We start from the raw sequence: 24841 nt of genomic DNA, 5'->3' as shown, positions 1-24841 counted from the left end.
ATAAAATCGTCCTACATTAAGATAATTTTAATTTAAATAATATTTTTATAAATATTTTTAAAAAAATATTATTTTAATAATTTTTTTAAAATAAATATTAAATTAATAAATTTATCTAAAACTTTTCCTATTTTGATAAGATAGCAGAGAGTTTGCTAACGGTTAAAATATCAAGACTACCGTCAAATCATCCACACAAGTCGTCCAGCAATGTGGAGTCAAGAGGAATGATTTTTCCCTGTCATTTTCGCTATGGAGTTCCCCAGTCTTTTTTTTTTCTTTTTTGGTACATAGCTCTCCAATCTTGATAGTCACCTTAGAAGGCTCCGGGTTCCTGCAGTGCGGCCCCACCGGGGGGGCGAAAAGTCAAGCCCAGAGAGGTGCCAGGCCATGTTTATATATTGTTGATAGATCCCAGAATCAGAGACAGAGAAGATTCGGAGTGATTGAGCAGGGCGAGGAAAGAGATTAGAAGGATTGAAGATCACTTCCACCGAGAGCCCATCGTTCGTGCACCGTTAAGTTCTTGATTCCCACCCTTGCTATAATACCGCTGAGTATTTTTTTTTTTTGGTGTGCGCATTCTTTTAATTAAAAAAAGCATGTTTGCTATCTTCTCGAGTCATCAACTATTTTATCAGTTGAGATGCTGGACTACGAATAAAATTTTTATGATCAAATTGATTATAGAAAGGATTATAATCGAAACATCATCATTTGTCATGTCTTCGAATCACACTGTGTGTGCTTATACACGCATGTTAAACTATTAAAAAAATAAAAATGAATAAACTCTAAGAGATTATGTGATATTTATCAAAACTGTTGAAATATATCTAAAATTTATCCATTCATATTTTTTTATTATTTTAACGTGCGTGCATAAGCATGTGCGGCATACTTCGAATACGTGGTAGATGATGACGGTCCGATCATAATTTTTTTTATAATTGATTCGATTATAAAAATTTTATCCCTAAACTACTGAATATCCTATGATTGCTCACAAGTGTGTTTCACATATAATATCAGGTTTGGTGTTACGACTTCTTTCTTCCTCTTGTTTCTTACAATTTTAGCTGAGTTTTTGAATTGTACAAAAAAACTTTAATTATTTATTTTTTAATAAAAATTATTTTTTTATAAAATAATATTATATATATATATATATATATATATATATATATATGCACGTGCATGTGTGTGTTTGTGTGCGCGTGCACGCGCGTGTAAGATTTCTTTGCAATTTTAGTAATGGGTGACTCAGCAGTACGCACTAGTAATTGCTCCATATATATTTATTGAAAGTCCTATATAGATTTTAAATATAAAATATATATTGGTTTAGATTATCACCCGCTCTCGTGTCAAGATGCGCAAATAACAATGTCTAGTACATAGAATGAAAAATTCAATAAGAATAGAGTTAAATTAATTTACCTTGTTCAGACTAAAACATTGATAATCCAGGATCCTTTGGGTCATTTCACCTGTGTAACTTCATCAGCACGAAGCTTTTTTCTCCAATGAGTGAAATCTGTTGTGGCTGGAATTTTTTCTCCAATCCCATGAGGGACACAACTTTTTTGGGCACATAGCTTTTTTTATATTTAATTTGTGGGCGATGTGAAGCCGGAAAGGCTGACTTTTGAGTTGCTCCAACCAAAGAAAGACCTCATATATTTTTTTTTTAAAAAAATAAAATGCCTCAAAAAATCACAATTTCATGATTACCATACGTATCATCATAGTCTCAATGCAATTCTTCAATTTTATTTTTTTACTGATTAGAAGTTGGAACTTTTGATGATGTGATGTGAATTTTTTATATTCTCTACTTATCTTTTTTTATTTTTCTTATATGAGAGATAATTCAAATTTTATTTTTTTATTTTTAGTTTTTCTGGTTTTGAGGATTCATCTTTCTTTTACCTTTTTTGACTTGGAGTTCTTGGATCATGGATGTAATATGGTTTTGAATAAACCACAGGAAATCCTTATTCCTAGTTAATATCCAGATCTCTTAATTTTGGAATGTTTGCCTTTTTTGTGCTTGAGAAATATTTAAATCCTAGAGATTGCTTTCACACCATCACTTGCATAACCATGAAATTAACTTTTTTTATTGGATGATCATGATACATCTCAAAGATCAAAATTATTTTGCTTGTTTGTGCATGTTGTCAAATTTGTTCAGCCTACGTTTAATATATTATAGTAGCTTGCTAGTAGCATCTGTAGAATTTTCTCTTGGCAAATCATTTATTTTAATTTTTGAACTAAAAGTCTGTTAGATAATCTCTTAGAAGTAGTTATAGTAACTTACTTGGTCGTGTGCGCTATAAATTAGGTCGTAACATGGATGAATCTCTCGGCCCAAATGTAATCCCTTCAGCCGATTTGTCCAATCTTGAACCAGAATGTCCATGTTGCACTGCAAGAGGAATGCCATCCACTAGCGGCAAAACCGACGAGGTGTGGATCGATGAAATGATGGATCATGTAACGTCAGCACTCCCTGCGGACCATCGGGACTGCCCATGCACCATCTTCAAGGTCCCCCAACACATCCGGCAGTCGGATCGTGAAGCCTACGATCCAATTGTTGCTTCCTTGGGACCTTTTCACCATGCGAGTCACTGCGCTGTCACGCAGGACCAGAAGCGGCGGTATGTCTGGCACCTTCTATCGCGTCATGGAGGCGAAGAGCATGCAAATCAATTGTTGAAGGAGTGCCTGATGAAGTTGAAGGAACAGGATCACATGGTCCGGCATTGCTACTATCCGGCACTCTCTCCAGAGCTGAATGCCCAAAAATTGGCATCGATGATGTTGCTTGATGGCTGCTTCATCATTTATCTTATGCTAAAAATGCATGCGAGGAAGAAGGGGATGGACGAGGAGACAGAGGAGGAGGATGAAAGCAAAGAGAAGAGAGAGTGGAAGATTAAGATGGAGGAAGATGGGAGGGTTTCAAATATGAGGAAGGATAAAAGCAAAGAGAAGAGAGAGTGGAAGATTAAGATGGAGGAAGATGGGAGGGTTTCAAATATGAGGAAGGAGCATGAACAGCTTGAGGACCCACATGACGCAGAGCAATCCACTTTTAACATAGTGGTTTATGACGTGCTCAAGCTTGAGAACCAAATTCCTTTCTTCATCATCCAATTGCTATTGGATGAGATCAAACCATGTGAGGTTGAAAAGATTGATCTCGTTGACCTTGCCCTCCAACTCTTCGAGGACATCCATCCCCAGGAATCCAAATCATTCAAGAAAAAGGACCCCAGAAATTACCATCATTTGCTCCATCTATTTTATTTATCTCGGGTCCCGTCAAAAGAGGGAGAAAAGACACCAGGACGGATTCGTCGTGCAATCGAATCCAAGTGGAAGCTTTCAAAAAAAGAGCCCGGGGGGAAGAAATTGGAAGTTGCTCTGCCATCTACACCCAGGTGGACTCCTAATGCGATGGACCTCAACAGGGTTGGGGTGAAGTTCAAGAGAATTGAAGGGACAGACAGTTTTTTGAACATAACATTCAAGCAGAGGTCACTGCCATGCCTCTCATGGTTGTGTTTAATGTTTAAAAGCGGATGGATGGAGATACCACCACTACAAATCTATGGCTATACTTGTCATCTCTTCCGAAATCTCATGGCTTTCGAACAATGCTATCCTAAAACTGAGATGTACATCATGACATACGTATTTTTTATGGATGGCATCATCGACCAGGCTGAGGACGTGCGGTTGCTTCGCTTGGAACGCATACTAGAGCACAAACTGAGCAATGATGAAGCAGCAGCAAAACTCTTTAATCAATTGGGCGATCAGATACAATTTGATTGGAAAAATAACTACCTTGACAAAGAGATTACGGAAGTTATTTGTAGAGTAGGCAAGTTTTATGAATTCAAATGGCACCAATGGTTTGGTGAGCTGAGGCGAGACTATTTTGGCAAGCCATGGACTATAATCGCAGTGTTGGCAGCCACCGCTGGGCTCTTGCTTACCGCTGAGCAGGCAGCATTTTCTGCTCTGTCCTACCTTCACTCTTCCTAGGTCTTATTGGCCTCCTTTCCTATGCAAGCACGGATCAGGAGACAGATATAATGGCCGGAAGGGTAAGTGGACAAGAAAGGATTCCTTCCAAACATGGATATTGGAGAATCTTTTGTTTATATGGGGAGAATAGAAACTAGATGGTTAAGTGTGGTTGCTAGGTAGTATAGATAAATGCGGTTGGCTATGTTGTTGACCTCATAAAATATAATTTACTGTGATGTATCATGGTTGGTATTTTATTTAATAAGAAGTTGGCTTGGCTGTAATGTGGTTGTGTCAAGGTTCCAGCTCATGGAATTGGAATTAAATACTGCTCTTCTTTATTCTTCATTTGGTTAAGTTTTATCTCGATATTTTAAATGCATTTTACTCGAGAACACCTATTGATACTATATTTGTTTAATGGGCATTGCGCACAAAATCTGAGTTTGCCTCACTTCTCCCTCTAATATTCAAAAACATCAGTTTTTGGAAATTGTAGTGTTATTACGTTTCTTCTAAAAATTGTGTTCAGCAAGTTTTGGGCATAGTTATCACAGCACAATGAATGAAAAGAGAAGCATTTCATCGAGTAGCTAATTTTCACTAATAATGGATGATATGAAATTAGAATGAAAAAGAAAAGGATTCAAATTTTCACCAAAACGGACATCCATAAACAAGCATAGAAAGTGAGAGGGAGGGAAAGAGGACAAGAACACCAGTTTTGCACAGCAGACACAGGCTTCCTGGCTAATGTTTGATTAACACATAATGGGTGGTTTTGGCTGCATTTTTTCTATACTTCTAACATTGATACCGGAAGAGCCCAGCCATCAGATGTATATATGCATCAATGAATGATAAACTTGTAGACTTGTTTTCTGGATGACGATGTTATTACAATGCACACTCACTGATTTTCCATTTATAGATCCTCCTTTAAGATTTACAAAAAAAGGTAATGATGCCCCACTCACGTTCATCAATATCATGGTAACAATTTCTCTATTTTTAATTTTTTTTTTTCCCTGATACAAAGATTGGTATCCAATAACAATGCCTTAAGAACCAATCTTTAGTCGTTGGATGTGACCTCTCTTCTTTGTGTGGGTGATGAGATCAAAGAAGCAGGTGTTTTGCTCTGTTTTTTTTTTTTTTTTTTTTGAGGGAAAGGGAAGCAAAGAATGACACCCCACTTTATTAGATGGAAATAAAAAAAAGAAATAAAAAGGGATAATGAAAACAGGTGAAGCTCAAAGTGTTACAGCTTAGTCTCAAGGGAGAGAAAATGCAAACAATAATAAAGCAGAGATGAGGACTAACAGAGAAAGCTAAACTATCCAAATCATCTAGAAAATTTAAACAGCCTTAAGAAGGCGTCTGTTTTGCATTGCCCTCGTTTTGACCTCATATCCTCGAAAGTGTCTCTTATTGTTTTGATGGCATTTGAAGATGATTTTCCTTGCTTTTAAGCAAGCCAATCTACTATTGCAAGTAACCAAGCTTCACATCATTAGTTTCTATTAATTCTTGCTTTCTGATTTAAATGATTTGCTCGGCTCATTCTGGTAAGCCAGCCAAGTAGCTCTAGGACCTAAGCCTAACAACTCCTTGGCAACAAGTGTTGACTTGTTTACATACTTATATCTTATAAACATTTTCTTTATCAAGCTATGTGACCATAAATCTTCGAAATGCTTTGCCTAATAAAAGGACTGAATCCTCAGTAGAAAGAATACTGGTTCTTAGATTTATCTTGTAAGAATAAGTTTAAATGACTAAGACTTCGTTTAGATATTTTAAATTATAAAATAACCTGGTGTTTGGACTGCTCTCAACTCTACCAATACTTGAAGAATGCTTCCATCTCTTTCAGTTTTGTAATGGCACCAATCTTCTGTTTTGAAAAAGATAGATGGATATCAGAGAATACACTTCGCAATTGTCTTCCAAATACTTTTATTATTGAATTTGATTAGGATGCAATTGTAGAGGTGTCTTGCATTTAGATTAGCACTAACTATAGAGATAATAGGAACCTTTCTAGCTTGTTAGATAGAGCATAGTACGGACCCAATCTGATTCTTATTATATCTTGATATACCTATTTTGACAAGATATATTGTCTTTGAGGTATGAGTGCTTTTTTAAGATTTTTTTTTTGCCTTGTATTTTGCTTTGAAGATAATAAAAATCTCCATCTATCTCTTGCTCGTAGTTTTTTCTTGATTTAAAGGTTTTCCATATAAATCCTATGCGTTTACATTGATCTTTGTTTCTTCGATTCCTCTTTTATTGACGTCTTGCTACAACAGCAACTGTGAGTTTAAGGTCTGTTTTGGTCTCTCTTTTTCTTTTTGGTATTACTTCTAAGTGGCATACCAAGAGGTCTCCATCTCTACATTCCCTCTAACTAACTAGATTTCTCCTGTACTTTCTCTTGCTGTGTGTCTACCGTCATGAGACTCTCACATGCACCCTTTCTCATGTCTACTCGTAGTTCTACTAAATGACAAATCTAAGATTTTTTTCTTATAACCAGTCTTATTTGAATGCCAAATCCTTGACATGTGTTGACTTAATTTTGATACCTCATATTTTGGATCTCATATATTCTTGTAAAAACCTAAATAACTCTACATCTTTTTCCTAAATACAATAATACTCACACCAATACTATCATTAATCTATAGTGTTATAATTCATGTCAGTATTATTATACTTTCTAAATTATAATGACCAATAGTTTTTCTATTTCCTTATCTTACATTAAATGCAAATCTAGACCCCATGTGGCCTGACTTAAATGGGTAGGGTTGGTTATGAATCATGCTTGACCTAAATTGATCCAAATGGGTTCAAAAATTTCTTATGGATATGACCCAACATGGTCCAATTGGTTGATGGACTGGCTCATGTTCTAAAATTGTGACCTAAAATAAATTTTAATGGACTTGAGCCATGCCTATTTCCTAATCCAAACATGCCCAATGCATTGCCTAATATCAAATTACTGCCACTAATCACCTAGTAAGTCAAGTTGGATTAGGTCTAAATTTTTGCGAACCCATAGAGCTATTTAAGTGGGATGGTCCAAATTTTTTTCTTCCTATGGGATTTAAGCCGATTCAAAATTTTTTTTCCTATGGGATTTGGGCTGATCCAAATTTTTTTCTTCTTATAAGATTTGGGCCAACCTGCTTAAATAGCTCTCTAGGTTCTTATAAATTTAGGGCTAACCTAAATTTACTTAGCCAGTTGTCTTAGCCCAACCTATAAATCCCATTGGATTTGGGCTTAGATATCCAACCAAGCCCTAAGCATTCATATTTTTTTGTGATAGAAATTTTGAGGTGGCCATGAATGGGCATCTTGCCACAAGCTCATCAAATACATGGGTCAAATAGAAAGAGATGGGACTAAAGTAATAAAGAATCCATCATGCTGTATGAGTCCTAGATATGGCATACAAAATAGATACCTTAACCACATGTGAAAATCTCATGATATGATTAATCGAGGTTACTCTTTCAAGAACCATCTTTTACATACTCCATGTATGATCAAGGTAGAAAGCAGTCTACTGTCCATGAGTCCTACTCATATTGGTAACATATGGGATCCTTAAGGTGGGCACTCAGGATCAGCTTGATAAGTTGCAACTAGCTTCAGCTATGAGCGGCGAGAGTATGGAGCGAAATTAGCTGGATACAAATTCAGCATGACAATGATGGGGATCCTAATGATAATTGGAGCCGATTTAGATCATAACTAATTGAAGATATTATCAATGAGCCAATTTATCATAGAAAGCTACACCCTTTTGAATGGTGTGGGAGGTATGGGATCCCAATATAAGCACCATCCTATTATTGGCTACTTGTTTAGCCCTGATTTAATCCCAGCATTGATGGGATAGCTATATAGTGTTTTTCTTGTAAGAATGGCATTTCTTAATTGGATGATGACCAATGAGGTGATTGTGGTCACCATGTCCTCAAAAAGGACAAGGCCAGATAAGGACATTATACTTGCCACTGCAACGTGAGTCACGATGAACATCACAATCAAACTTTGGGACAACCCACTTTTGCTAAATGGTTACAAAAATTCAGTTACATACCAAATTTAATTTGGTCATGCAAGTTAACTTTGTTTTCTTATCCCTTTCATTGGAAGATATGCATAGATCATGCAGCCTCTGAATGAAGCCTAAATTTCCTATTTTTTATTGGACTATTATTTTGCATCTCTCAGCCGACCGAGAGATGAATCGGTTGAGTGCGATGATCCTTCCATTAAGCTGCTGTACCTCCTTTTTGATATCCGGGTGCTGCATGTCGATGTTCGCCTTTATCTTCTCAGGGTTAGTCTCAATTCCTTGTTGAGAAATGAGGAATCCGAGAAACTTTCCGAGTCCCCGAAGGCGCACTTAGTCGGATTCAGCCTCATCTGGTGTTGTCGCAGAGTACGAAAAGTTTCTTCAAGATCTCGAACATGATCTGTAGTCTGCGCGCTCTTCACCAGCATGTCATTCACGTACACCTTCATGTTGTGCCCGATTTGATCTTTGAAGACCTTATTGACGAGTCGCTGGTAAGTGGCTCCGGCGTTCTTCAGTCCAAGGGCATTACCCTGTAACAGTAAAGGCCCTTGGCGGTCACAAAGGCTGTGTGCTCCTCGTCTTCGGGTGCCATCCGGATCTGATTGTATCCGGCAAAAGCATCCATGAAGCTGAGCAGTCGATGGCCGGACGTCGCGTCTACCAGCTGGTCGATTTTCGAAAGTGGGAAGCTGTCCTTCGGGCAGGCGCGGTTTAGGTCGGTATAGTCGATGCAGATCCTCCAGCTCCCGTTGGCTTTTTTACCATGACAATATTGGCGAGCCAATCGGGGTACGTGTTTCTCTGATGAAGCCTGCCTCAAGTAGCTTGTCCACTTCCTCGTCGATGGCCTTCTGTCTTTCGAAAGTAAAAGACTGCTTCTTCTGCCTCACCGGTCTCATTGCTGGGTCGATGTTGAGTCGGTGAGTCATCGTCTCGGGGGGATGCCGGACATATCCGCTGCCGACCAAGCGAATACGTCGGCATTGGCCTTCAGCAGCTCTACTAGCTGCCGTTGCTCAGGGTCGGATCATCGGGATCCGACCCAGACTACTCGTTCGGATTCTCCGCTATCGGGATGGAAACCAGTTGTTTGGCGGTTCACCCCATTCTTTCTCTTCCCGTTGGTCCAACTTGTCGACCGTCAGGGAGCCCTTCAATTCATTACTTTGAGCAGAGATCTGGAAGCATCGTTGAGCGAGCTATTGATCCCCGCACATCTCTCCGATCCATTTTTGATCGGGAACCGAACCAGCAGGTGGTAGTCGAGACTATCGCCCTGAGGGTGTTTAGTCTGGGCCTCCCAAGTATGGCGTTGTAGGCCGAAGGTACTTGGATGATCGCAAAGGTCAAGTGAACTGTGCTTTGTCATGGTTCGGTTCCAACTGTCACAGGAAGAGTAACTTTTCCTTCAACCGTGACAGCATCTCCAGCAAAACCTACCAGGGGTGTAGAGACTCTCTTGAGCCGATCAGCCGACAGTCGCATTCGAGAGAAGGTCGAGTAAAACAAAACATTAGTCGAACTTCCATTATCAACGAAAATCTTTCTTACATCAAAATTTGTTATTGTTGCCGAGATAACAATAGCATCATCATGGAGAGTTTGGATACCCCGAGCATCTTCATCTGTAAAAGTAATTACATCGTTTTGGCATAGCTTCTTCATCGACTCCCCTCCAGCAGTCGTCCCCGGATCCAGTCGTTTGGAAATCATGTTGATAACCCCGGTCGTGGGTTGGTTAGTTGTTGCCTCTTCAGTCGGCTGGGGTCGTCGGTCGGGGATGGGTTGAGTCAGCGGATTCCTTCGGAATTTCTCGAGATACCCTCGGCGTATGAGGGCCTCAATTTCATCCTTGAGCTGAATGCACTGTTCGGTGTTGTGGCCATGGCCCCGATGCAATCGACAGTATTTTCGCCGGTCGAGGCCCTTTGCCTTCAAAGGCGGAGGCCGCCGCAGATATTCTTCTCCTTCGATCTCCATCAAAATCTGCGCACGAGGAGAAGTGAGAGGAGTATAGGAGTCATACCTGCGACGTGTCAGCCTCGGACTCCATCGTCGGGGTGATCTCGGGCTCCATCACCGGGGCGATCTTGGGCTCCGTCGTCGGGGCGAGGCTCATTTGTCAGTCGGGGGCCCGCTAAGCTCGACGAGAGTCTGACCTTTCCTTCGTTTCTCCTTTAGGCCCCTGGTCTCGGTCAGGCACCGGTCGGAGGCTCCTTCGTCTGCGCGCATGTATTTATATGCGTGCTCCAACAGTTCGACGTATGTCCGGAGGAGGGTCTTGTCCAAAGAATACGTAAATCGAGACCCCCTCAGCCCCCTCTTCACGGCTGAGATAGCCATGTCTTCGTTGAGGTCCCGAACCTCAAGCGTGGCCACGTTGAATCGCATCACAAAGTGTCGGAGCGTCTCATTTTCTCCCTGCTTGAGGGAAAAAAGGCTGTTCGAGGTTCGTGGCGGCTTCCGACTGGTGCTGAAATGGGCCACGAAAGAGTGCTCGAGCTGTCTGAAGGAGTGAATACTTCCTGAGCGGAGGTCGGAGTACCAGGCCCTGGCAGCTTTGCGAAGTATGGTGGGGAAGCCGATGCAGAGGAGGGCATCGGTTGCCCCTTGGATCGTCATGAGAGCCTTGTAGCTCTCCAAATGATCAACTGGGTCGGTGGAGTCGTCGTAAGGCTCCACATGGGGCATCTTGAACCGACTAGGAATCGGCTCGTCGAGGATGAGTCGGGAGAGAGGTTGGGCGGTCTGGAAGTCGACGTCGTTCGAGGACTTCTGTCCATCCACCTGAAGCTGGACAAGCCGACAGTTGATTTCTTCGAACCTGCACTCATAGTCGTTGGCCAGTCGGTGCTGAGAGACCCCGGGGGTCGAGTCTCCCGTTAAATCTGAGGGGGAGGCGGACGGCATCCACGGTCGCTTCTCCCTCCTTGCTCGTTCCAGTTGGGAAGGAGAGGGTCGTTGGGACAGATGGGCACCATGCCGTGACCGCCTCTCCTCCTCTCAGTGAGAGTGCTGCGACAGTTGCTCCTGGGGAGGAGACAGAGACCGACGCGGGCATCGGCGGCTGCTCTTGGAGGGTATCGGGTGTGCCGCTGGTTGTCCCACCGATAATTACGGCAACTGGGTCGGGTGTTGTTGAAGGCTCTTGACTGCATCCGTCAGCACGGTCATCTGTCACACGATCGCCGCGATCTATGCCTCCATGGTCACCACGGGATGCGGAGAGCTAGGCTCCTCCATGGAGGGTGGAGGAGAGGCCTCCTTCCGATGGGAAGAGTGCCTCGCCGATCCGGTGGCTCTCGATCACTGAGCCCTGATTCTTGTCATTTCGAAAGGATCTTCAAACTCTATGGAGGTCGTGGTCGACTACCCCCCACCTGGCGCGCCAAACCTATTGCGGCCAATCCCCTCGTCGTCTGGTCGTCGGAAAACGAGCGCCTGCAAAAGAAGTCCACACTGATCGGAGATGCCTCCGGCGGGGACCCTCCGACGGTCAAGTCAGAGAGGAGACTAGGCAACAGTAGAAAAGAAATCAGCAGAACTCAGCGAGAGAGAGAGAGGGAGAGAGTCCAAGGGTTTTGAGAGAACCTTCTCCAGCACTGTTGCCTTCCCCGTTTTATAGTAGGGCATGGTGTGGTCCTGTCATTAATGGCACAGACAATTGAAGAGTTGTCAAATCGTCGGAGGCTGTCAGGATCATCGTGGGGCTGTCAAATCGACGTGGAGCTATCAAATCACTAGGGTTGACCCATGTCTAGGGTGGGACAATGTCCCAGGGCGGCTATGCCGCATGCCCTTGTCAGGATGGCGGCCCTCAGCAGTCGTACGATGTTTGGGGGAGCCGACCGACCATACGTCGGCGTTTGGTCGTGGGATGTCGGGTGAAGACCCACGGACATCATCGGCTGGGTCGGCGCATCGCGGGGATCGGACATCGGCCACCATTCCCGCTCGACAGTGATTCGGTAGAGTCGGGCTCCGCCGTTCGGCTGGTCGAGAACCGAATGGGTCCGTCCGACCAACATATCTTCGGTCGGACAGCGTCGACAGTCGTCGGTTGGTGCAGTCGGTAAAGTCGGGTGTAGATCAGGCAGGCCTGAGGGTGAGTCGGTGTGAAAGGGGTCGGTCGGTATATCCCAATAGTTGGCAATTGTGATCGCCTTGATTTAGTTATAAGTAGTTATATTATGAGCCATCAGTGCATGGGGTGGAATTAGTTTGACATAAATTTATCATGATAATGGTGGGATCTCAATCATGGAGTGGTTAGACAATGCTCTTCGCTTGCGTAGTATTTCTTACTTAATTGGATGGTGACAGATGAGGTGATTGTGCTAACCATGTATGTCCTTGAAAAGGAGAAGGCCAGATAAGAACGTTAAACATAAAACGATAATCAATCTATAGACAGATAAACTATGGGCATAACCTATGCACAGAACTCTCCTATTTTAATCCATTTCTTAATGACCTCAGAGGGGTCTAGGTGGGATCGAGAGAAAGAAAGGCCAGGGGGTGACTATGCACGGAGTCTCTGAGAGACTGTTGAACAAGAGACTCATGCATGCATCAGACTCAGATAAACTAATAACTCTCTAATGGATTCAGTCAGATTTTTGAGCATAGCATTATCTTACCTTGAATATGACGTGGACTCTCAAAAACATGTAACATAAATCCAGAACAATCTTTTACACACTCCATAGATAATCGAGGTAAAAAGCAGCGTACCATCCACGAGTCCCTCTCACATGGGAAACATGTGGGATCCTTATGGTTGGCAATTGTGATCGCCTTGATTTAGTTATAAGTAGTTATATTATGAGCCATCAATGCATGGGGTGGAATTAGTTTGACATAAATTTATCATGATAATGGTGGGATCTCAATCATGGAGTGGTTACACAGTGCTCTTCACTTGCGTAGTATTTCTTACTTAATTGGATGGTGACAAATGAGGTGATTGTGCTAACCATGCATGTCCTTAAAAAGGAGAAGACCAGATAAGAACATTAAATCTGCCACTACAGCATGATTCACGATGAGCTTTGTAATGCAACTTACTTATGGATAACCTAATTTCGCTAAATGGTTATAAAAAAATAAGTCAAGTACCAAATTTAATTTGGGGAGGCAGCTTAGCTTCTTTTTTATACCTTGCATTTAAAGGATGTCCACCGAAGGATATGCAAAGATCATATAGCTTTTGAATGAAACTTAAACTTTATAGTTTTTGTTTGACTATTATTTTGCATTCAGCTCTTATATAATTAGCATTTTATGTCCTGCCATACTGACAGATCATCCGTTTAAGAGCTAGCAATGTAAAATATATATATACATATATATATATATATATATATATATTATATATATATATATATATATATATATATATATGAAAAAAAAATAAAAATAATTTTTTTAATCATCAAAAATTAAACATAAAATGGGATTTTTTTAAATAATATTTTTTAATAAAATATTATCAAATTATGGCAGGTTAAAACTATTTCTATTTTTATCGTGCCACGTGAAATCGTGAGTTCAACTCATGATTTTAATGCCACCTCAGCTGAAATCGTAGATTTAATCCACGATTCTAAGTCCACATGTCCATCTGACGTGGACAAAAAAAATTGAAATTACGGGCTCAACCCATTATTTCATTAAAATTGTGAGTTGAGCCCACGATTTCATTCCTTTTTTTTTTGCATCGTTTCTCTTTCTCCCTATCTGTTTTTTCTTTTACCCGTATGTGGTCACTCTTCATTTTTTTTTCTGCTCCGCTTTACCGAGGAGCGCAGACGGAGAGGCGCCGACGATTGCCTCGTGTGGAGCCACGAGGACTCGAGTTTAGGGCCTGAGAAGAAAGGAGAGGGTACGGCGGCGGGGCATGGTTGTGGAGGGTGTGGGGGGTGGTCGTGTGGGGTGCGGTGGCGGTAGGCGCGGGAGGCATCCGAGGATGGGGATTTGGTGGCGTTGGAGCTGGAGGAGGAGAGGGGAGGGAGCTTGGTAGCGCTGGAGCCAGAGGAGGGGATGGGAGGGGAGGAAGGTTGGTGGCATCGGAGCTGGGGAAGGGGATGGGAGGGGAGGAGATTTAATGGTCGCATAGAGCCAGGTGCGCACAGATGGCCGCGACCTGGCCTCACGCAACGGGGGGGGTGGGGGCGGGGAGAAAGCGAGAAGAAGGGAAGGGAAGGAGGAAAAAAAATATTTACGAGGGAGAGAAAAAATATTATTATTTTATTATTAATAATAATTTAAAATATTATTTTTAAATAATAATAAGTAACATTTTAAAAATTAAAAAAATAATATTTTAAAAAATAAAAGTAGGGGATGGATGAGAAATGAAAACAATATTTTTTAAAATATTATTATAAAAAATAAAATATCATAAAAATAATAATAATATTTTTTAAAAATATTAATTTATTATTATTTAAAAATAATAACATATTATTTTTTAATTTTAAAAATAATAATATACTAATTTATTTTTTAAAAATAATATTTTTATTTTTTAAAAAAGTAATATATTTCAAGATTTGAATCAGGTCAAACTTAATAAATTATCCACAAACAAAACACGGTACTTTATTGAGCAACAGGACTGAGCCCTACCATCATTTGCCCCCTCCGTCGTCTGTTCGTGCTGGTGCCAATTGTTAGTGCTCCTTTGCTCACTTAGTTCCACCATCCATTCCTTGCTCGCCCATGGTGCCCCTGCTACGACCTCCCTTTCGAGCTGAGAAAGATAGAAAAGCCTATAGATCCTCCACTTACATATTACCCTTTTTGTATAATATTTTATTATTAATAAAATAATAATATTTTATTATTATTATTAAAATAATAATTTATTAATAATCAAATAATAATATTTTATTATTAATAAAATAATAACATTATATTATTATTCAACTTATTATTAATAATAAATTAATATTTAAAAAATAATATTTTATTATTATTTTAAAAATAATATTTTAAAAATAATTATTTTATTATTAATTTTTGAAATAAATTTTAAAAATAATATGTTATTATACAAATAATATTTTTACATTAATAATAAAAATATTATTTTTTTAAATAATATTTTAAAAATAATAATAATATTATTATTTTTAAAATTAGTATTTTTTCTTTCTGCTTCAAATTATTATTAATAATAAAATAATAATATTTTTTTCTTTTTCCCCTCCTCAATTTTTTTCTTTTTTTGCTTTTTTTTTCCTTCCCTTCCCTTCCCTTCTCCCGCCGCCTCCCCTCCCACCCCCTGCCCCCACCGCGTGAGGCGCAGGTCGTAGCCGTCCACGCTGCTCCCATTGCGGCTCTGCCCCACTGCCATCCGTGCCGTACCCACCGTCCGTACCTCCTTCGGCTCCGCACGACCACTAAACCCCTCCCCTCCCCTCTCCCAGCTTCGGCACCACCAACCCCTCCCGCCTCCCCTCTCCGGCCCCAGGCATCTCCCATGCCTTCCGCACCCTGCGCGACCGCCTCCCGCACCCTTCGTGGCCTCGAGCCGTTGCCGTACCCTCCCCTTCCCTCCTCCGACCTCGGTGAATCTGTGCCCTCACAGCTGCACACAAGGTGACCACCCACGCCCCTCCATCTGCGCTCCTCAATAGAGCGGGCCCCTCTCTCGATAGAGCGAAGCGGAAAAAAAATGTAGGGCAGCCACGCTTGGGAAAAGGAAAAAAAAAGTAAAAAAAGGGAGAGAGAAGGAATAGCCATAACTTCAGTGAAATCATTGGTTGAGCCCATCATTTCAAATTTTTTTAACCCACATCAGTTAGGCATATGGATTTGAAATCATAAATTCAACCCACGATTTTAACAGAGGTGGCACAGTAAAAAGAGAAATATTTTTCAATCCGCCATAGTTTGAAAATATTTTATTAAAAAAATATTAGTTTAAAAAATCTCATAAAATGAGAATCAATACCAGAAGTAGATAAACTTTAAACATTTTTAAAACCTAAAATATCACCATTTTTTGTCACTCTACTCTTGTTACATATGGCATCATCTAACATTTGGTTAAGTCTTGAAAGAAGTGAAATCTGGATAATGTGGGTTATAATTTTTATTTTAGGAACCAAATAGACTACTAGTGAAAAAAATAAGAGGAAGTATAGACTAGATTCAATATCTTGCCTATCCAATAATAGTTAGATTTTTATCTCATGTTGGTGCTGCGCCTGTTTGTGGTTCTCTTCAATGGAAGGCGAATTGTTCTGATCCTATTTGTCTTGGCTTATCCAAATCCACCGTACAATCTAAGATTCTTTTAAGAAAAAAAAAGATATTTGAGGCTTTGATGTGCTGAAATAAGCTTCTAGCATGAGGTGCCAACTAATGCATACAACTGAGATTTAGAAATTCCTCTAACTTGATAAGATAGCGGAGAGTTGCTAACAGTTAAAATATCAAGATTAGTGCCAAATCAACCACCCAAGTCGTCTATCAATGTGGAGTCAAGAGGAATGATGATTCCTTGCCATTTTTGGCACAAAGCTCCCAGTCTTGATAGTGAACTCAGAAGGCTTTCTGTTCCTGCAGTGCGGCCCCACCGGAGGGCGAAAAGTCAAGCCCGGAGAGGTGGCAAGCCATGTTTGTACATTATTGATAGATCTCAGAATCAGAAGCAAAGAAGATTGGGAGTGATTGACAAGGACAAGGAAAGAGATTCAAAGGATTGAAGATAACTTCCTCCGAGAGCCCACCGTTCGCGCGCGGTTAAGTTCTTGATTCCCACCGTTGCTATAATACCTCTGAGTACTTTGTTTTGTGTGTGTGTGTGCGTGTGTGTTTGAGAGTTAGTAACGTTATATATATATATATTATATATATATATATATATATATATATTCCTTACAATAACGCGTACATGGCATGGGACTAAATATTAAATGGCCATCAAAATCTCTATTCAACATGGAAGAAAATGTCATTGGAAAAAAGGGATGGAAATAGATGTTTTAATCATCAGAAATGAAAAATTAAATGAGAATCAATTCCAGAATTAGATAAACATGAAACATTTTTAAAACCTAAAGTATCACAATTTTATGACACTCTACTCTTGTTACATATGGCATCATCTAGCATTTGGTCATGTCTTCAAAGAAGTGAAATCTAGATCATGTGCAATATAATTTTTATTTTAGGAACCCAATAGACTGCTGGTGAAAAAATAAGGGAAGTTTAGACTAGATTTAATATCTTCATGCTAATATGGTAATAGTCTAGATTTTTATCTCATGTTGGTGCTGCACATGCTTGTGAATCTTCTCAATGGAAGGCAAATCATTCTGGTTCTATTTGTCTAGGCTGATCAAAATCCACTATACAGTTTAAGATTTTTTTTTTAAAAAAAAAATATTTGAGGTCTTGATGTGCTGAAATAAGCTCCTAGGATGAGGTCCCAGCTAATGCAAGCAACTGAGATTTAGAAATTCCTCTAACTTGATAAGATAGCAGAGTTTGCTAATAGTTAAAATATCAACGGTACCGCCAAATCAACCACACAAGTCGTCTAGCAATGTGGAGCCAAGAGGATTGATTTTCCCGTCATTTACGCTATGGAGCACCCGTGTCTTTTTTTTTTTTCCTTTTTTGGTTCAAAGCTCCCCAGCCTTGATAGTGAACTTCGAAGGCTCTCGGTTCCTGCAGTGCGGCCCCACACCGGAGGACGAAAAGTCAAGCCGGGAGAGGTGTCAAGCCATGTTTATATATTATTGATAGATCTCAGAATTAGAAGCAAACAAGATTGGGAGTGATTGAGCAGGGCGAGGAAAGAGATTAATGGGATTGAAGATAACTTCCACTGAGAGCCCACCGTTCGTAATGTTATATATCTATATAATATAATAATATATAATAATATAATATAATATAATATATATTGATATATATAATATATATAATATTTTACACTATATTATATTATATAATAATATTATATAATATATAATAATGTTATATGATATATATTATATAAAATATATAATGTTATATAATACAATAATGTATAATAATATAATATCATATATTATATATTGATTTTTGTAATATTTTACACTATATTATTATATATAATAATACTATATAATATATATTCTATTAAAATAAAATATTAATATAATATAATATTCTAATATATTATATCACATTATAATAATACACAATAAGAAAATAATATAATTATACATTAATATAATATATTACTATATAATTTATAATAATAATATTATATAATATATATTATATTATATTAATATAAAATATTAATATAATATAATATTATAATATATAATAGTAGAATAGATAATTTACTTATAGAGTTAATCTATTATAGGGCGAATTAGTCGTCTTATTATAGGATGACTCAGGCTGACAGTAAAAATACAGTGAGGATACTAAGTCAGCACATAAAATCGTCCTACGTTAAGATAATTTTATTTTAAACAATATTTTTATAAATATTTCAAAAAAAATATTTTTTTAATAATTTTTTTAAAATAAAAATTAAATTAATAAATTTATCTAAAACTTTTCCTATTTTGATAAGATAGCAGAGAGTTTGCTAACGGTTAAAATATCAAGACTACCGTCAAATCATCCACACAAGTCGTCCAGCAATGTGGAGTCATGAGGAATGATTTTTCCCTGTCATTTTCGCTATGGAGTTCCCCAGTCTTTTTTTTTTTTTTCTTTTTTGGTACATAGCTCTCCAATCTTGATAGTCACCTTAGAAGGCTCCATGTTCCTGCAGTGCGGCCCCACCGGGGGGCGAAAAGTCAAGCCCAGAGAGGTGCCAAGCCATGTTTATATATTGTTGATAGATCTCAGAATCAGAGACAGAGAAGATTCGGAGTGATTGAGCAGGGCGAGGAAAGAGATTAGAAGGATTGAAGATCACTTCCACCGAGAGCCCATCGTTCGTGCACCGTTTAAGTTCTTGATTCCCACCCTTGCTATAATACCGCTGAGTATTTTTTTTTTTTGGTGTGCGTATTCTTTTAATTTAATAAAGCATGTTTGCTATCTTTTCGAGTCATCAACTATTTTATCAGTTGAGATGCTAGACTACAATAAAATTTTTATGATCAGATCGATCATAGAAAGGATTATAATCGAATCGTCATTATTTGTCATGTTTTCGAATCACACTGTGCGTGCTTATACATGCATGTTAAATTATTAAAAAAATAAAAATAAATAAACTCTAAGAAATTATGTGATATTTATCAAAACTGTTGAAATACTTCTAGAATTTATCCATTCATATTTTTTTTACTATTTTAACGTGCGTGCATAAGTGTGTGCGGTATACTTTGAAAATATGGTAGATGATGACGGTCCGATCATAATTTTTTTTATAATTAATTCGATCATAAAAATTTTATTCCTAAACTACTGAATATCCTATGGTTGCTCACAAGTATGTTTCACATGTAATATCAGGTTTGGTGTTACGACTTCTTTCTTCCTCTTGTTTCTTACAATTTGAGTTGAGTTTTGAATTGTACAAAAAAAAAATTTAATTATTAATTTTTCAATAAAAATATTTTTTTTATAAAATAATATTATATATATATAAATATATATATAAATATATATATGCACGTGCATGTGTGTGCGTGCACGTGCATGTAAGATTTCTTTATAATTTTAGTCATGGGTGACTCAGCAGTATGCACTAGTAATTGCTTCATATATATTTATTGAAAGTCCTATATAGATTTTAAATATAAAATATATATTGGTTTAGATTATCACCCGCTCTCACGTCAAGATGCGCAAATAACAATGTCTAGTACATAGAATGAAAAATTCAATAAGAATAGAGTTAAATGAATTTACCTTGTTCAGACTAAAACATTGATAATCCAGGATCCTTTGGGTCATTTCACCTGTGTAACTTCAGCAGCACGAAGCTTTTTTCTCCAACGAGTGAAATCTGTTGTGGCTGGAATTTTTTCTCCAATCCCATGAGGGACACAACTTTTTTGGGCACATAGCTCTTTTTATAATTAATTTGTGGGCGATGTGAAGCTGGAAAGGCTGACTTTTGAGTTTCTCCAACCAAAGAAAGACCTCATAATTTTTTTTTAAAAAAATAAAATGCCTCAAAAAATCACAATTTCATGATTACCATACATATCATCATAGTCTCAATGCAATTCTTCAATTTTATTTTTTTACTGATTAGAAGTTGGAACTTTTGATGATGTGATGTGAATTTTTTATATTCTCTACTTATCTTTTTTTATTTTTCTTATATGAGAGATAATTCAAATTTTATTTTTTTATTTTTAGTTTTTCTGGTTTTGAGGATTCATCTTTCTTTTACCTTTTTTGACTTGGAGTTCTTGGATCATGGATGTAATATGGTTTTGAATAAACCACAGGAAATCCTTATTCCTAGTTAATATCCAGGTCTCTTAATTTTGGAATGTTTGCCTTTTTTGTGCTTGAGAAATATTTAAATCCTAGAGATTGCTTTCACACCATCACTTGCATAACCATGAAATTAACCTTTTTTATTGGATGATCATGATACATCTCAAAGATCAAAATTTTTTTGCTTGTTTGTGCATCTTGTCAAATTTGTTCAGCCTACGTTTAATATATTATAGTAGCTTGCTAGTAGCAACTGTAGAATTTTCTCATGGCAAATCATTTACTTTAATTTTTGAACTAAAAGTCTGTTAGATAATCTCTTAGAAGTAGTTATAGTAACTTACTTGGTCGTGTGCGCTATAAATTAGGTCGTAGCATGGATGAATCTCTCGGCCCGAATGTAATCCCTTCAGCCGATTTGTCCAACGAACCAGAATGTCCGGGTTGCACAGTAAGAGAAATGCCTTCCACCAGCGGCAAAACCGACGAGGTGTGGATCCATGAAATGATGGATCATGTAAAGTCAGCACTCCCTGCGGACCATCAGGACTGCCCATGCACCATCTTCAAGGTCCCCCAACACATCCGGCAGTTGGATCATGAAGCCTACGATCCACTTGTTGCTTCCTTGGGACCTTTTCACCATGCGCATTCGAGTCACTGCGCTGTCACGCAGGACCAGAAGCGGCGGTATGTCTGGCACCTTCTATCGCGTCATGGAGGCGAAAAGCATGCAAATCAATTGTTGAAAGAGTGCCTGATGAAGTTGAAGGAACAGGATCACATGGTCCGGCATTGCTACTATCCGGCACTCCCTCCAGAGCTGAATGCCCAAAAATTGGCATCGATGATGTTGCTTGATGGCTGCTTCATCATTTATCTTATGCTAAAAATGCATGCGAGGAAGAAGGGGATGGACGAGGAGACAGAAGAGGAAGATGAAAGCAAAGAGAAGAGAGAGTGGAAGATTAAGATGGGGGAAGATGGGAGGGTTTCAAATATGAGGAAGAAGCATGAACAGCTTGAGGACCCACATGACGCAGAGCAATCAACTTTTAACATAGTGGTTTATGATGTGCTCAAGCTTGAGAACCAAATTCCTTTCTTCATCATCCAATTGCTATTGGATGAGATCAAACCATGTGAGGTTGAAAAGATTGATCTCGTTGACCTTGCCCTCCAACTCTTCGAGGACATCCATCCCCAGGAATCCAAATCATTCAAGAAAAAGGACCCCAGAAATTACCATCATTTGCTCCATCTATTTTATTTATCTCGGGTCCCGTCAAAAGAGGGAGAAAAGACACCAGGACGGATTCGTCGTGCAATCGAATCCAAGTGGAAGCTTTCAAAAAAAGAGCCCGGGGGGAAGAAATTGGAAGTTGCTCTGCCATCTACACCCAGGTGGACTCCTAATGCGATGGACCTCAACAGGGTTGGGGTGAAGTTCAAGAGAATTGAAGGGACAGACAGTTTTTTGAACATAACATTCAAGCAGAGGTCACTGCCATGCCTCTCATGGTTGTGTTTAATGTTTAAAAGCGGATGGATGGAGATACCACCACTACAAATCTATGGCTATACTTGTCATCTCTTCCGAAATCTCATGGCTTTCGAACAATGCTATCCTAAAACTGAGATGTACATCATGACATACGTATTTTTTATGGATGGCATCATCGACCAGGCTGAGGACGTGCGGTTGCTTCGCTTGGAACGCATACTAGAGCACAAACTGAGCAATGATGAAGCAGCAGCAAAACTCTTTAATCAATTGGGCGATCAGATACAATTTGATTGGAAAAATAACTACCTTGACAAAGAGATTACGAAAGTAATTTGTAGAGTAGGCAAGTTTTATGAATTCAAATGGCACCAATGGTTTGGTGAGCTGAGGCGAGACTATTTTGGCAAGCCATGGACTATAATCGCAGTGTTGGCAGCCACCGCTGGGCTCTTGCTTACCGCTGAGCAGGCAGCATTTTCTGCTATGTCCTACCTTCACTCTTCCTAGGTCTTATTGGCCTCCTTTCCTATGCAAGCATGGATCAGGAGACAGATATAATGGCCGGAAGGGTAAGTGGACAAGAAAGGATTCCTTCCAAACATGGATATTGGGGAATCTTTTGTTTATATGGGGAGAATAGAAACTAGATGGTTAAGTGTGGTTGCTAGGTAGTATAGATAAATGCGGTTGGCTATGTTGTTGACCTCATAAAATATAATTTACTGTGATGTATCATGGTTGGTATTTTATTTAATAAGAAGTTGGCTTGGCTGTAATGTGGTTGTGTCAAGGTTCCAGCTCATGGAATTGGAATTAAATACTGCTCTTCTTTATTCTTCATTTGGTCAAGTTTTATCTCGATATTTTAAGTGCATTTTACTCGAGAACACCTATTGATACTATATTTGTTTAATGGGCATTGCGCACAAAATCTGAGTTTGCCTCACTTCTCCCTCTAATATTCAAAAACATCAGTTTTTGGAAATTGTAGTGTTATTACATTTCTTCTAAAAATTGTGTTCCACAAGTTTTGGACATAGTTATCACAGCACAATGAATGAAATGAGGAGCATTTCATCGAGTAGCTAATCTTCACTAATAATGGATGATACGAAATTAAAATGAAAAAGAAAAAGGATTCAATTTCTCACCAAAACGGACATCCATAAACAAGCATAGAAAGTGAGAGGGAGGGAAAGAGGATAAGAACACCAGTTTTGCACAGCAGACACAGGCTTCCTGGCTAATGTTTGATTAACACATAATGGGTGGTTTTGGCTGCATTTTTTCTATACTTCTAACATTGATACCGGAAGAGCCCAGCCATCAGATGTATATATGCATCATTGAATGATAAACTTGTAGACTTGTTTTCTGGATGATGATGTTATTACAATGCACACTTACTGATTTTCCATTTATAAATCCTCCTTTAAGATTTACAAAAAAGGGTAATGATGCCCCACTCACATTCATCAATATCATGGTAACAATTTCTCTATTTTTAATTTTTTTTTTTCCCTGATACAAAGATTGGTATCCAATAACAATGCCTTAAGAACCAATCTTTAGTCGTTGGATGTGACCTCTCTTCTTTTGTGTGGGTGATGAGATCAAAGAAACAAGTTAGATGAGCATGGAAATGTAATTAGAAATAAAGCAAGACTGGTTGCTAAGGGATATAATCAAGAAGAAGGAATTGATTTTGATGAAACCTTTGCACCTGTTGCTAGATTAGAAGCCATTAGACTTCTACTTGCTTATGCTTGCTTTATGAAATTCAAACTATTTCAAATGGATGTTAAAAGTGCATTTTTAAATGGATATATTTCTGAAGAAGTATATGTAGAACAACCCCCTGGATTTGAAAATCATGCTTTTCCCAATCATGTCTTTAGATTAAATAAAGCTTTATATGGTCTAAAACAAGCACCTAGAGCATGTTTTGAAAGGTTAAGCAAATTTCTACTAAATAATGGTTTCTCAAGAGGCAATGTAGATACAACCCTATTTATTAAAAGAAACCAAAATGATATGCTAATTATACAAATTTACGTTGATGACATAATTTTTGGGTCTACTAATGAATCCCTTTGTCAAGACTTTGCTAAGCTTATGCAGGAAGAGTTCGAGATGAGCATGATGGGAGAACTCACTTTCTTTCTCGGACTCCAAATCAAACAATCAAAAGAGGGAATCTCCATCACCCAAAGCAAGTACACCAAGGAACTACTCAAAAGATTTGGAATGGAGAACTGCAAATCTATTGGCACACCAATGAGTCCCTCAAGTAAGCTTGACAAGGATGATGAAGGTAAAAGCGTAGACTTAAAATACTACAGAGGTATGATTGGCTCATTATTATATCTAACTGCAAGTAGGCCTGATATCATGTTTAGTGTTTGCTTATGTGCAAGATATCAATCTAACCCTAAGGAATCTCATTTGAATGCTGTTAAAAGAATCCTTAGATACTTAAATGGTACACAAACTATAGGGTTATGGTACTCTAAGGACTCACAAATTAATTTGTTAGGATATTCTGATGCTGATTTTGCTGGATGTAAATTAGATAGAAAAAGCACAAGTGAAACTTGCCAATTTCTTGGAGTTAACCTAATCTCATGGTTTAGCAAGAAACAAAATTCGGTGGCACTGTCTACGGCTGAGGCCGAATACATTGCAGCCGGAAGTTGTTGTGCTCAAATCTTGTGGATTAAGCAACAACTCGAAGATTTTGGAATCAAACTTAATGA

At 38.7% G+C, this 24841-nt stretch overlaps 2 protein-coding genes across 2 annotated transcripts; both read left to right on the top strand.

Annotated features, from left to right (window-relative positions):
* Nucleotides 1-410: 410 nt before the first annotated feature.
* Nucleotides 411-4334, top strand: LOC140854680 (UPF0481 protein At3g47200-like). The gene is made up of 2 exons (XM_073250674.1): nt 411-517; nt 2351-4334. Exon 2 carries the CDS (start codon nt 2359-2361, stop codon nt 4063-4065), a length of 1707 nt encoding a protein of 568 aa, XP_073106775.1. The 5' UTR covers nt 411-517; nt 2351-2358; the 3' UTR covers nt 4066-4334.
* Nucleotides 4335-19012: 14678 nt separating this feature from the next.
* Nucleotides 19013-22861, top strand: LOC140854679 (UPF0481 protein At3g47200-like). The gene is made up of 2 exons (XM_073250671.1): nt 19013-19123; nt 20947-22861. Exon 2 carries the CDS (start codon nt 20955-20957, stop codon nt 22590-22592), a length of 1638 nt encoding a protein of 545 aa, XP_073106772.1. The 5' UTR covers nt 19013-19123; nt 20947-20954; the 3' UTR covers nt 22593-22861.
* Nucleotides 22862-24841: the final 1980 nt, after the last annotated feature.

This window comes from Elaeis guineensis, chromosome 1 (assembly GCF_000442705.2).
Source record: "Elaeis guineensis isolate ETL-2024a chromosome 1, EG11, whole genome shotgun sequence".
Classification (NCBI taxonomy): domain Eukaryota; kingdom Viridiplantae; phylum Streptophyta; class Magnoliopsida; order Arecales; family Arecaceae; genus Elaeis; species Elaeis guineensis.
Note: the sequence above shows the minus strand (reverse complement) of the source record. Positions and strands in the feature narration are given on the sequence as shown.

Coding starts and splice junctions, on each gene's coding strand:
- LOC140854680 (XM_073250674.1), top strand. CDS start 2,359: ATGGATGAATCTCTCGGCCCAAATGTAATCCCTTCAGCCGATTTGTCC.
- LOC140854679 (XM_073250671.1), top strand. CDS start 20,955: ATGGATGAATCTCTCGGCCCGAATGTAATCCCTTCAGCCGATTTGTCC.